Source organism: Artibeus jamaicensis, unplaced genomic scaffold (genome assembly GCF_021234435.1).
Source record: "Artibeus jamaicensis isolate MK-2021 breed Jamaican fruit bat unplaced genomic scaffold, CSHL_Jam_final contig_414, whole genome shotgun sequence".
NCBI lineage: Eukaryota > Metazoa > Chordata > Mammalia > Chiroptera > Phyllostomidae > Artibeus > Artibeus jamaicensis.
Genome location: NW_026521822.1, coordinates 6,071,135 through 6,085,295, shown reverse-complemented (window position 1 = coordinate 6,085,295; position 14,161 = coordinate 6,071,135). Strand labels below are relative to the sequence as shown.

General features: G+C 35.4%; 1 protein-coding gene across 15 annotated transcripts in view; it reads left to right on the top strand.

Annotated features, from left to right (window-relative positions):
* DGKH (diacylglycerol kinase eta) overlaps nt 1-14,161 on the top strand; it is a 215,304-nt gene that overhangs the window by 168,671 nt on the left and 32,472 nt on the right. For 14 of the 15 annotated variants that reach the window (XM_053665422.1, XM_053665419.1, XM_037131674.2 and 11 more), the window contains 7 exons: nt 2,208-2,325; nt 3,323-3,433; nt 3,569-3,665; nt 9,527-9,634; nt 11,590-11,703; nt 11,951-12,085; nt 12,929-13,092. In XM_053665422.1, coding sequence (XP_053521397.1) covers nt 2,208-2,325; nt 3,323-3,433; nt 3,569-3,665; nt 9,527-9,634; nt 11,590-11,703; nt 11,951-12,085; nt 12,929-13,092 — 847 coding nt within the window. The remainder of the gene's footprint in view (nt 1-2,207; nt 2,326-3,322; nt 3,434-3,568; nt 3,666-9,526; nt 9,635-11,589; nt 11,704-11,950; nt 12,086-12,928; nt 13,093-14,161) is intronic. The other variant, XM_053665424.1, reaches the window with a different exon arrangement.

Below are 14,161 nucleotides of genomic sequence, written 5' to 3'. Positions count from 1 at the left end.
GTGAAAGTAAATTTTAAAAAACCACAGTTTTTTGGCAGTATCTCCTCCTCTCAGGAGGAGATACTCCTCCACTAGGAGTACCTCCTCCACTAGGATGGCTATGATCAGAAAGACAGAAAATAAGAAATATTAGCAAAGACATAGAGAAACTGGAACTGTCACTGTCACTGCTTAGAATATAAAATGGTGAAGCCATTTTGAAAAAATCTGGCTGCCTCTCAAAGAATTAAACAGAACTAATATATAATGTAGAAATTTAATTACTAGGCATGTATCTGTAAGAATTGAAAAGATATGTCTATGCAAACACTATTCACAACTATTTATAACAAGGTTATTTACAAAGCCAAAAAGTGGAAAAAAACCAAATATCCATCAACTGAAATGGAGAAAGAAAATTATAGTATAGTCATACAGTAGAATACTATTCAACAATTAAAAAGAATGAAGAATTGATACATACTATAACATGATGACCCATGAAAACATTATGTCCTGTGAAAGTAGCTTAACATAGAAAGTCACATATTTCATGATTCCATTTATATGAAATGTCTAGAATAGTCAATCCACCGAGACTGAAAGTGTTTTAGCGCTTTTCAGAGTCTGTGGGGAGAAAAGAGTGGAAATGATTGCTAATATGTATGGAGTTTCTTTTGAGAATAATAAAAAAAGTTGTAGAATTAAATGGTTGCTATCATTGCACAGCTTTTTATATGTACTACAGACAACTGAATTAAACACTTTTAAAGAGTGAATTTGATGGTATGTGAATTATACTTCAATAAAAATAGTAAAACAAAAAAGATAAAATAACATGCTTGATTCTGGAAAGACCTCCATGTCTAGAGGTCATAGAGATTCAATCCTGGAACCTTGGGGTGACCTTTCTGGGCTGAAGCTGTAAATATGGCTAACCTAAAAACATTTTAGAAAAGATTACACTTTTCTGTGGGACAGTCGGGGTATAGCTCTTCACCTGTCCAAACTGTTCTTTCCTCCCATCAGAATGATTGCTTTGTTTTTTTATTTACTTACTTAGACATAAGGGCAGTTGGCATAGTAAAGTATACTATTGCATGTTTGACTGCAAAATTAAATGGCGAAATAAATTCATCTTGATTATTTGATAGTAGCTAAACTTTAGTAGGTAGAACAATGAATATAATGTAAGAAGAGAAAATGGCACATGTTGGGAAACAAATGTTTGCTTAAGAAAGGTCTTTTTTTTTTTCTAATTCCCTAATGTTCTCCAGTTGCATTACATATTTTTGTTTACTGGTTTCCGTTTTGTTTGTTGCCTTAAACACCTATTACATTGTCTTCTTTCCAGACTTTGTGGTTCTTGCCTTAATATTGGGTTGAATAGATGACACCACAACTATTTAGTAGAAATAATGTTCAGATAAATTTGGTTTTGCATATTTGGAAGTAAGATAAATGCTTAATTTTTTAATGTTTAATATTGTATTCTTCTAAAAATATAAATACACACCCTGGCTGGGTAATCTCAGTTGGTTAGAGCATCAACCTGATACACAAAGGTTGCAGGTTTGATCCCCAGTCAGGGCACATACAGAAGTTAACTGATGAATGCATAAATAAGTGGAACAACAAATTGACAATTTATGTGTCTCTCCTTTCTCCCCCTCTGTCTCTCTAAAGTCAATAAAAAATTTTTAATTAAAAATATCAATATCTGCATTTAATATTTTACTACTTATTGACACTAACTTGTGTTTTTACTTTAGTACATCTGTTAACATTTTAAACTGAGTATTAATATCTATGCTTTGAGAGTATGGAATTAGTAACTCCATGACATTTCGGGTAATTCAGCCCTTACTATAAATTTCTAACAGTCTTAGTGCTTTATATGTTACAACAAAGGAAGTAATATTTATTGAAGTTACAATAAATATTGTAGAATTATCAGGATGGTAAATGAGAAACTGTCACAGATTCCTATTGAGGTGCTCATCTGTTTTTTCTTTTTTTATTACAGTGTGTAGATCCTAAGAAGCATTAAAGCCTTGTACTTACCAATATAATAATTCTTAATTTTTTATTAGTGAGAGGAGCAGGCACAGCAAAACCATGCTTTGGGAACAAGGTGTTTGAGAGTAGGCCTGAAAATAATGGACTGGATTTCTTTGTCTTTTTTCCTTAACATGTGACCCTATATATATTTATTTTTCCCTGTACAGGTTTAAGAGCAGGACTAGCTGCCTCAATTGCTGGGAGTTCTATTATCAACAAAATGTTACTAGCAAATATTGATCCTTTTGGTGCAACGCCATTTATTGACCCAGATCCAGATTCATTGTAAGCAAATACTTTCACAGAAATTTTGTTTAGGCTTTTCTTGTTGCTGTTTTATAGTAATGGTAACATTTTAAATGTATTACAAGAAATATGTTTCCATGTACAAAAGGAATCATCAGAACATTTCTAAAGTTGATGAATATGAGCACATTTATCCATGTGAAATACAGTGGTTTTCATGCTGTGTTCCTCAAGTAGGTCCCTTCCAGCCTATTGTCTCCTATGATAAGCTGTGGCAAAGTGAGACACCACTGCACTCACTTTTCTCTGAAATTTTTTGTTGACTCTTTCATATTCATATTTATGTGTTTCTCTTCACCTCCTTTCTTCTTGGTCTTGCCAGATCCGTCATCTTTCTGTATCCAGCTTCTGGGTTTACTTATTTCAGCAAGCTTTTGGCTCACATTGATTTCTTCCCTTCTTAGACTCCTAAAATTTTTTTGGCAGTTCAATGTATGCTTCCTTTTACTTTCATATTTGATTTTGCCTTTATTGTATCTCATTTTTCTAATGACAGTCCTCAACAATAGTACCATATTTAAACTTGGCACTTTCCAAAGCACCTAGAAAAAAATGGAATAGATCTGGTAGGTTTTTTTTTGGTTAGCACATATATGTCCATTGATAAGAGAAGTGGAGTAAACTTTTTAATTATGAAAGAAGAGGAGTATTGGAACCCGACTGCAAGCCCCTCCCAGTTGTGTATGTAGTGGGGTGGGGAGCTCATTTAGGAAACAGAACTAAGATTTTGTTACGAATAGTACAGAAGCATTACCATGACTCTTTCTTCACTTTGTCTTGTCCACTGTTCCTTATATGTTACCAACATTTACAGCCATACACTAGGGTCATGCATATTTCATATAAATAAGAAGTGATTTCTGCTTAGCTTTATTCTCAGGAATGGAATCTTTAAATGGTTTTTAAGTGCTGAATATAAATTGTAATTGTTATGAACTTGAAATTGACTTTCCTGTACTTTTTCTTATTATCATAGAGATGGATATTCAGAAAAATGTGTTATGAACAATTACTTTGGGATTGGATTAGATGCAAAAATTTCATTAGAATTTAATAATAAGAGAGAGGAACATCCTGAAAAATGCAGGTAATTTTGGTAATAGTAATAATTTTAGTGCACGAAGGCAATTTTAATTTCATTTATTATCTCTTTTGCTTGCTCTGCCTTTAAAGACTAAGTAAATAATAGTTACTGAAATTGCCTGCCAATGTGTATTATCAGGAGCCGAACTAAAAACTTGATGTGGTATGGAGTCCTTGGAACCCGGGAGTTGCTACAGAGATCCTACAAGAACTTAGAACAGAGGGTTCAACTTGAGGTAAGTTGATCTTGCAATAAAGACATTTCAAGTTACCTTTCTTAGGAAACTGATTATGTTTGTGGAGCTCATTTGTCTTTGTTCTTCTTGCTTGCTTAGTTTGTTTTTTAGATTCAGTTAATGATATGTATATATTTCTGTCCCTTTAACAGTGCATATAATAATGGCTTAGTGATTATGAACTCCTAAAGGAGTTTTTTCTTGTCTGGAAAGCTCTTTATCTGCCCTTTGATTCTAAGCAGTAGCTTTGCTGGGTAGAGCAATCTTGTCTGTAGGTTCCTGCTTTTCATGACTTTGAATATTTCTTGTCAATTTCTAGCCTGCAAAGTTTCTTTTGAGAAATTAGCTGATAATCTTATGTAAACCCCCCCCCCATAGGTAACGAACTGCTTTTCTCTTGCTGCTTTTAAGGTTCTCTTTTTATCTTTAACCTTTGGCATTTTAATTATGATGTTTCTCAGAGAGTCATGGATGCCTGTTTGCATCCATCTTATTTGGCACTCTGTGTGCTTCCTGAACTTATATGTCTATTTCCTTCACCAAATTAGGGAACTTGATTCCCTGTAAATTGTTCTTTATTTTCATTAGTATCTCCCTCATTTCTGAGTGGTTCCTTTTTATGGTTTCCCTGCCCTTTCTGTGTTGTTGAAGTTCTCACTAAGTTCACTGAGCATCCTTATAAACCAGTGTTTTGAACTCTGCATCCAGAAAGTAGTTTGTCTCTGGTTTTTTGTTGTTCTTTTTCTGGAGTTTTGTTCTGTGCTTTCCTTTGAGCATGTTTCTTTGTCTCCTCATTTTGGCAGCCTCCCTGTGTTTATTTCTGTGTATTAGGTAGAGCTACCACCTCTCCCAGGCTTGGTAGAGTGGCCTAATGTAGTAGTTGGTGGCCTGCAATGTATAGTGGCACAGCCTCTTCTATCTACTACCCAAGCTGGGTACTCAAGGTGTGCCCCACTATGTGGGCTCTGTACACCCTCCTGTTGTAGTTGAGCCTTGATTGCTCTTGGCACATCCGAGATCAGCTATGGCCAGTGTTATGTTTGGGGTCACATAACATAAGCTACAAAGTGAGCTGCCGATAGCTGCTACTTGTGCTGGGCTTGGAGGTGCCCAGGCAAGGCCAAGCTGTGACCTGAGGCTGGCAGCTGCTGATACCAGGCCTGGGACAACTTAGTGAGGGGTATGGGGCTTGCTGAAGCCAGATGTTGCTTATTTGAAATAATTAAGGAAAAGCTGAAGCATGAGCCAAGAAGTCATTCATATGGAAGGGACACTGGAAACAGGTTGGGTGGAGGAAACAGTGTGAGCCAGATTGATGGAGTCTCAGGTATGGCTCCTGCCTGCTAGTTCTTTGGCTCTGTGCAGGGAGGGCTGAGAAAAGGAACAGTGGCCTCTGCCAGCACCTCTGTCTAAGAGAAAGCTATGCCCCAGCTCTCAACCTGATGCCAGTCAGCTCATTTGCTCTCCATATGCCTCTGGTGCCTTTCAATCTGCTGCCCTCACAATAGAGCTCAGAGCAAGTGAGTTTGCGCATGGACCCTTTAAGGGGAACTTCCAGGCAGCCCAGCAGTTTCCTCTTCCGCAGCCTCAATCCTCACTAGTTTTTCACAGCTGGAAGTTATGGAGATTCCTCTTCCTGGCACTAGAACCCTGGGCTGGGGAGCCTAGTGCAGGGCTTCACTCCTTAGATATCCATCCCGATTTTTATCTGCCACATGTGGGTGTAGAACCTGTCCGTTCTGTATCTCCACCCTTCCTACCAGTGAAGGTGCAGTTTCTTCATTAATTCTGTAGTTGTAGGACTTCTGTTCAGCTCGATTTGTCACAGTTCTGAATGATGGTTGTTCTACAGTTCAGTTGTAATTTTGTTGGGGTTGTGGAGAACGTGAGCTGTGTTTACTTCTGTCACCTCTTGAACTCAAAATACTGTTTCAAATGAAATACATAATATACATAGACATAGAAAAGAAACCAATAATACTAAATAACTTACAAAATATTTTAAACTATTAGAGAGTATTAAATTAAGCAATTTAGATAGAACTTTCTTCTGAAGATGTTCATTTTATTCATACCATGCTTCCAACTAAAGTTATTCATTTATAAATATTTTTACTTTATTTTCACTTATAAATACGACTTCCCTGAATTTTTTAAGTTTTAAATTCTTTATTTTTTAAATTTAATTCCATATCTAAGAGAGATCATATGCTATTTGTCTTACTCTGACTCATTCACCTAGTATAAAGCCCTCAAAGAATTTTTTTGTCATTAATGGCCGAATAATATTCTGTAACATGCATACACAACCTTTTCTTTATCCATTTATTCATCAATGGACACTTAGGGTGTTTTATATCTTGACTGTTATAAATAATGCTGTGGTGAATATGGGAATGCATATTTTTTTTCAAAAGAGTGTTTTCGTTTTTTCAGATAAATTCCAGAAGTGGAATTGCTGGCTCATATGGTAGTTCTATTTTTAATTTTGGGGGAAACCTCTATCCCATTTATCGCGTTGGCTACACCAGTTTACATTCCCACCATCAGTGCACATTCTCCACATTCTCTTTTCTCCACATTCTCACCAACACTGTTTCTCATCTTTTTTAATAATAGCCATTCTAACAGTTGTGAAGTAATGTTGTGGTTTTGAGTGCATTTTTCTGATGATTAATGATATAGAGAAGCTTTTTATGTACATTTCGGCCATCTTTATATCTTCTAGGAAAAATGTCTATATTCAGATATTCTGCCCATTTTTAATCAGATTGTTTGTTTTGCTATTGAGGTGTGAGTTTTTTGTATATAGTTTGGATATTATTCCCTTATCAGATATATGCTTTGCAATTATTTTCTCCCATTCAGTAGGTTGCTTCTTCATTTTTTTGGTAGTTTCCGTTTCAGTGGAGAGGTTTTTAGTTTGACATAGTTACAATGTTTGTTTTGTGTTTGTTGGGGGTTTTTTGTTTGTTTTATCCTTTTTGCTATTGTTGCTTTGGATTTTGGTGTCAGGTTCAAAAATTCATTACCACTACCTATGTCAAGGAGCTTACTTACCACTTACATTTTCTTCTAGGAGTTTTATGGTTTTAGGTCTTGTGTTCAAGTCTTTAATTTATTATTAATTCATTTTTGGTATGGTATTGTATAATATAGTGGTCCAGTTTCATTCATTGCTTCATTGGAAGCATGTGACTTCCAATGTTCCCAACACTATTTATTAAAGAGACTGTCCTTTCCCCCATTATATATTCTTGGCTTCTTTTTTTGTGAATTAATTGACCAAATATGCATGGGTTTATTTCCGGGTCCTCTGTTCTGTTCCATTGATTCATGTGTTTTTTTATGCCAATACCGTACTGTTTTAATTACTATAGCTTTTTAATATAGTTTGAAACCAGACAGCATGGTGCCTCTAGCTTTTTTCTTTCTTAAGATTGCTTTGGCTCTTTGTGGTTTTTCATGGTTACATACAGATTTTAGGATTATTTGTTCTAATTCTGTGAAAATACATTGGGATTTTGATAGGGATTGTATCAGATCTATAGACTACTTTGAGTAATATGAATTTTTTTTAAAAAAATTTTATTTATTTATCTTTAGAGGGTAAAGGAAGGAGAGAGGGAGAGAAATATCAGTGTATGGTTGCCTCTGGTGTGTCCCCTGCTGGGACCTGGCCTGCAACCCAGGCATGTGCCCTGACCGGGAATCGAACCGTGGTTGCTTGGCTCCCAGGTCCGCGCTCAATCCACTGAGCTACACCAGCCAGGGCTGAGTAATATGAATTTTTTTTCATTTTTATTTTTTTTATCTTCACCCTAAGACAAGCTCTTCGATTTTAGGAAAAAAGGGAAGGAGAGAGGGAGGGTGGGACAGAAGGGGAGAGAGAAGAGGACAGACGACAGACATTGACATGAGAGAGAACATTGACGGTTGCCTCCTGTACGTGCCATGACCAGGGATCAAACCCACAACTTTTTAGTGTACGGGACAGCACTCCATCCATTGAGCCCACCTGCCGGAGTGGTAGTATGAACATTTTAACAATATTAATTCTTTTAATCCATAAACATGTAATATGTTTACATTTATGTACGTCTTCTTCAATTTCCTTCCTCAAAGTCTTCTAATTTTGTTTTTTTTTCTTAAAGACAGCAGAAATCAATTTTTTAAGATTTTATTTACTTATTGTTAGAGAGAGAGGGAGAGAAACATTGATGTGCCAGAGAAACATCTATTGGTTGCCTCTCACATGCTCCCAAATAGGGACCAGGCCTGCAACCCAGGCCTGTGCCCTGACTGGGAATCTTTAGTTCTTTGGTACAATGCCCATTCCACTGAGGGCATATACCAAAGAGCAAAGTCAGGGCATATTTTTCAATATCCAGGTTTTTTACTTCCATGATTAAATTTATTTTTAAGTATTTGATTCTTTTTGATACTATTGTAAATGGGATTTTTTAAAATTTCTTTTACCTTATAGTTCATTATTAGTATATAAAATGCAACAGATTTCTGTATATTGATTTTGTATCATGCAACTTTATTAAATTCATTGTTGTAACAGTTATTTGATAGAGTAGCCTTGTCTTGTTTGTAATCCTACAGGAAAAGCTGTCAGCTTTTCAATTGGAATATTGTGTTAGCTGTGGGCTTATCACACTTGTCTATGACCTTTATTATAGAATCTTTAGGATCGCTCTCAGTTGTTCTTTGAAGTACTTCTTTGTGTTTAATAATGATAGATGTTTTCATCTCCTTTAAGTTAGTTATATAATTCAACTCTTTCTAAAGAACACAAGGATGCCTGTTAAGAATATTGGGTCCAGAGAAAGATACTGTTCCTCTAAATATTTAATGTTTCTTCATTTGACATACACTGAGCACCAGCTGTGGTGCCAGGAATGGCCCTACCTGCTGGGATACAGTGTGGACCTTTGATTGTGTTTCATGCAGAAGTGAAGAAAGGAAAAAATTTTAAATGCCTGTGGTGTAAATCAGTTATAATGTATTCCCAGTTATTTCAAATGGTTAAAAAATGGTTTGAAACTGGATTCTTACATGTTTTAAAGATAGCAGATAATTTTGATTGGGCATTAAAATGCAATTCTAATAAAGTTCTGTTAACTACTTTTAGTGTCAGTGTAAAAATTATTTAATGAAAATATAGCATGTATTTTAAGTATAGCATCTGCAAGCCCTTTACTTTTAAAATGAAGGCTTAAACCCTGTATTTAGTGAGAATTTATTCATGTCATGTATAATAATTGACTTCTTTCTTTTTAAAGTGGTAGTGTAATTTTTATCTGAGTAAAAGAGGCATAGACTATAAGATACTTCTTGAGTTCTTTTTCTTTTTTTGGTTTTGGTTCTGATACTTAAAAATTCATTTTTGAGTTAACTAGTCACTGGTTAGTAACAGAGTACCACCAAAATACCAGGATTTGTGAGAGGTGCTAGATGAGATGGTTAGGATTCAGAGTCTACCCTCACAGTGGCCTCTTGCAATAGGATGCTTAAGATAAAGACCAGAATGACCATAATGTAAGTGAGAATATCATAACTGACCTGAAAAAGAAGCTCCAGAAAGGTACTGCCTGAATTTGGTTGAAAGAAGAGGTAAAATCTTCTTTTATTCAGCATGGTTTTCTGTAAAAAATTCTGCTATAGTTGTTTATACTTCAAAACTTTTAAAATTAAAACCAAGTAAGATAAAAATAATGTGTAGGAATATATTTACAGGAAAACATACATTACCAGCACACTTTTGTCCATCACCTTTTTCTTTGGTATACTGGTGACTTCAAAACTAGTAGTTTTACTCTTTTTATCTAACTTCTAAGCTTTTTACCTTACAGTGTGATGGACAATATATTCCTCTCCCCAGTCTGCAAGGAATAGCAGTATTGAACATCCCCAGCTATGCTGGAGGCACTAACTTTTGGGGTGGAACTAAAGAGGATGATGTAAGTATTTCCTTCATCTTCCAGATTCTAGAGACTGCCCATAGACCCTGGCTTGTGGCACCTTCCTGTCTTTAGAGACAACAAAAGCAGCATGAGTTTTTCTCACATTGCATCATTCTGATCTCTTCTGCTTCCCTCTTAAACTTTTAATGACCATTGTGAATACATTGGGCCCACACACATCATCCAGGATCATCTTCCCGTCTCAAGGTCTCCAGTTTAATCATGTCTACAAAGTCTCTTTTGTCGTGTGATGAGACAGCATTCACAGGTTTTAGAGATTACGACGTGGACATTTTGGGGATGGGACAGGAACATTATTCTGCCCACCAGAATACCTTTCTGTACTTTTAGTTTTCTAAATTTATGTGATATTATTTTTTAAATTATTTTTAGGAATGTCAAGAGGGTTCATTTGGCCATTGTGGTTGGTGGCTATTTTTGTTATGTTTTCATGGTCTTCTATATTTAAAAAACACACAACCTAATAAAGCTAATTGTTCTGAAAATAACCTTTAAAAAGAGAAGGCACAATTATTAAAGTATATATAACATAAAAATGAGTGGTGTTATCATGATCTTTGTCTGAAGAGTCACATACATTAAATGATAGGACCTTTGATTTGAGGTTTATGATGTAACAGTTCCACTGACCCATCTTCTCAGAGCTGTTAAGTAAACAGCCAGGAACTAAAATATGAAATATATTGGAAAGCATTTGTAATTTTCATGATGTGAATGTATTCCAATCCTGTTGGTGTATAAAAACTAACATCAGCCATCAGTTTTTTGTCAGCCTGTCACTATTCTTAAATATTTTAAGGGAAAGAAATCAGTGATACTAAGATGAATAAAGCTAACATTCCTTGAACACTTCCTAGGCAGTCAGTGTTCTGAGTGCTACACATTTATTGTTTAATACCTAGAATTTTCATGTAAAATTTTTCAGTTAAAGAACTCACACTAAATTTACACAGTTAATAAGTAACAGAGACATAGTTTAAAACTAAGCAGTCTGGTTTTAAAAAATGATAAGAAATATGTCTGCAAATTTGTATCCTGATATTTTCAGTGAAAGTTTTAATTAGGATGCTACTTTGTACTGAATAATTTTTTCAAAGGCATAGTTATTTATGATATAGTAAAAAAAGTAAAAGAGAATAAAATATGTGAAATTTTAAAATTTTAGGTGAATTTTTTGAAAATGCAATTAACATCAAAATAAAGTAAGCGTACATGATTTTTATTCCCTGAGGTTTCCATGTTCATATTGTCAAATGCTCTAAAGAGTTGTATGAAGATATAAAACACATATACATATTGTTTGTAACACCTTGAAAGATTTCCCTCAGACCACACTAAGCAGCCCTGGTAAGAAGACAGTTGGTTAGAACACTGTTCCAATACATCAAGGTTGTAGGTTCAGTCCCCAGTCAGGACACATACAAGAATTGACCAATGAATGTGTGAATAAGTGGAACAACCAAATGATATCTCTCTCTCTCTCTCCCTCCCCCTCCTTTCCACCCCTCTTTCTAAAATCAATTAAAAAAACATACCAAGTAAACTAGATCATAATCAGCATGTTCATGTAGCTTTAACCTTGTGAAATCTATATTACCTTTTAGGTTTCTGAAAATTGTATGCATCATTTTCTCAAGACATCTGAATTATCTTTAAGATTTTTAATACATTTTATACCATGAGTGGTGTGAATATGATGTCATGTGGGTCCCAAAACCTATTTTTATCATGTTTGTTTGTTTGTTTGTTTGAAGCCATCTTCAGTGATATTTTTGTTCTGGGGTTATCATTTCCTACTAATACTTACTTTTCTTAGTATTTTCATGATTTTTAAAAAATATATGTATCACAGAGTTCATACTGCTTGATGTGCCATTTTACTTAAACCTTAATTTTATTAGTGGAAGCGTAACGTAGTTTTTTTCTCTCAGATATTTGCTGCACCTTCATTCGATGACAAGATCCTGGAAGTCGTTGCAGTATTTGATAGTGTTCAAATGGCGGTTTCAAGGGTCATTAAACTACAGCATCATCGGATAGCTCAGGTTTGTTTTTCTAATCCAGCCGCCTCCCCTGTGTAGGACACTGGGGAGACTATTTCCCATGGCTCCTGCACCGCATGTTCATCTAAAAAATACCGACTTTCTCCCATGTCAGTTATTACTATGTCATCACAGTGGAAAAGCCTAACATACTGTTCCACATTGTGGACTAAAGGTCAAGTTTGAATGCAGATTTTATGTCAGTTTTTTCAGGATGATTTGTACTCTAAAATAATGTGTTTTGTTTCAGTGCCGTACAGTAAAAATCACTATATTTGGCGATGAGGGAGTCCCAGTGCAGGTGGATGGCGAAGCATGGGTTCAGCCTCCAGGGATTATCAAAATCGTGCACAAAAACAGAGCTCAGATGCTAACAAGGGACAGGGTATGTAGCCAAGAACATTCCTCTAGATTTTTATCAAGGCTTCTTAAAAAAAAATCTTAAATTGTCATATTAAAGTAGAAAGCAAGGAAAAAGATTTAAATTGTCTTTTAAATCTTACAGTTAAGTCATGGTGGTTTTAAATATGAAGAACATTTAGTCTTTTAAAAAAACAAATAGACTAATTTTTTTTAGGTTTACAAAAAAAATTGAACAGAAAGTGCAGAGAATTCTAATTCTATTCCCACATATCTCATCACCTGGACAGCCAATGAATTCCCCTATTATTAGAATCTGGTATTAGTGCATTTATTATAACCAATGAGCTAATATTGATACTACCTGAAATTTATAGTTTACTGTTTCTGCTGTGCATTCTGTGGGCTTTGACAAATGAGCAGTCACTTGTCCACATTTCAGGATGACAGAGTAGTTTCACTGCCTTAAATATCTCTTATGCCCCACCCATCCTTTCCTCCACTTTTTACCCTTGCCCCTGGCAACACCGACCTTTACACTATCTGTAGTTTTGCTTTTTCCAGAACATGCATTTTTAATTAAAGTCACGCACATAACAAATAAGACTACAAATGTCCATCCTATTACACATAATAAAGATTAAAGCTGTCCTTTTCTAACTTTTTAGTAATATTTATTCATAATTGATTACATACATCGCTTTTTATTATGTATACTGAAAAACTTTTTTCTACTCATGGTTTATTTAATGATGTGTTAGATTGGGAAAAAACAGTAGTTTCAAAGTCATTCATATATCTAAATACACATTTATTAGGGTCTCAGAGCTCTAAACCAACAGTTCATTGTAATATTGACTTTAAATAGGCTTTTGAAAGCACTCTAAAATCTTGGGAAGAGAAACAGAAGTGTGATTCTGATAAACCAGTTCTTCGAACCCATTTGTACATCCAACATGCTGTTGATTTGGCCACGGAGGAGGTGTCACAGATGCAGCTGTGCTCCCAGGCTGCGGAGGAGCTCATTACAAGGTATGGTGGTCCTGCCCACTTGTGGACCATGAGGACGCTGCTGTTGGCCAATTTTGTTTTATTATTTTTAATACATCATTTCAGTTGTTTGGAGTATGTAAAAGAGATGCATTTACTCTCCTTCGTTTTCTGCCTCATTGCTTACTGTTCTCCTTCATTGGCTCCCCTCTAATACATACATACTTAAACCTGTGTTCTTCACAGACATCAGACTTCTTGAAACATAGTGGAGAGCTTGCCTAACGTACCCTACCACACAGTACTCTTTCTGTTATTATTTACCCAGCAGTTTATATGCAATCTTTACTGACTTCTGTATCACCTTATAATTAATGATTAATTAAATATTGATAGAATGTAGAAGGAAATTGCTCCCAAGAAGAGTTGGGGAGGTAGGGAAAGAGTCTAAGAATCAGTTTCCAATAGACTAATTACAGAGACTGAGAGACCATACAGAAATTAATTTTGGTGGACAGAAAGGGAAAGGATAAAAATAACAAGTTCCCGATAAAAATCACTATGACCAGGAAGTAGCCTTCTAAGGGGAGGGGGGAATGTGGACAGGTGGGAATAATTAAGCACTGCCTTACCAGGCCACTGTGAATGTTAAATGAGACCCGCTGTGTATAGTGCTTATTATCACATATCACTGTCTGGCACATTTTGTGTTCTCTGAATGCTAGCTATTATATTCTTTCCACACGTTCATGTGGTTACTCATTAAAATGTTGAAAAAGAAGAAAAACAAAGCTCTGGTACACTAGGGGCTTACTGACTTCATTTTCCTCCCTCCTACCCACTGTCTGCTCTCCTTCTCTTACTCCTTACTCTTCTCTTTAAATATTTGTTAGACACCTAGAATGTACCTGATTTTAAAGATTTGGGTTTTTTAAGTATATATTCTCCCCACTGCTAGAGACCAACATTCAAAATTAGAATAATGTATGATAATTGCCAGATACTGAGAAGCTTAGAAGAAATGTAGGGAAAATAAACAGTCAGCTAAAGTCATAACTGCATTATTGTACACTTAGCTTCTTAGCCACAGAGCTATGAGATTTTAGAGTAA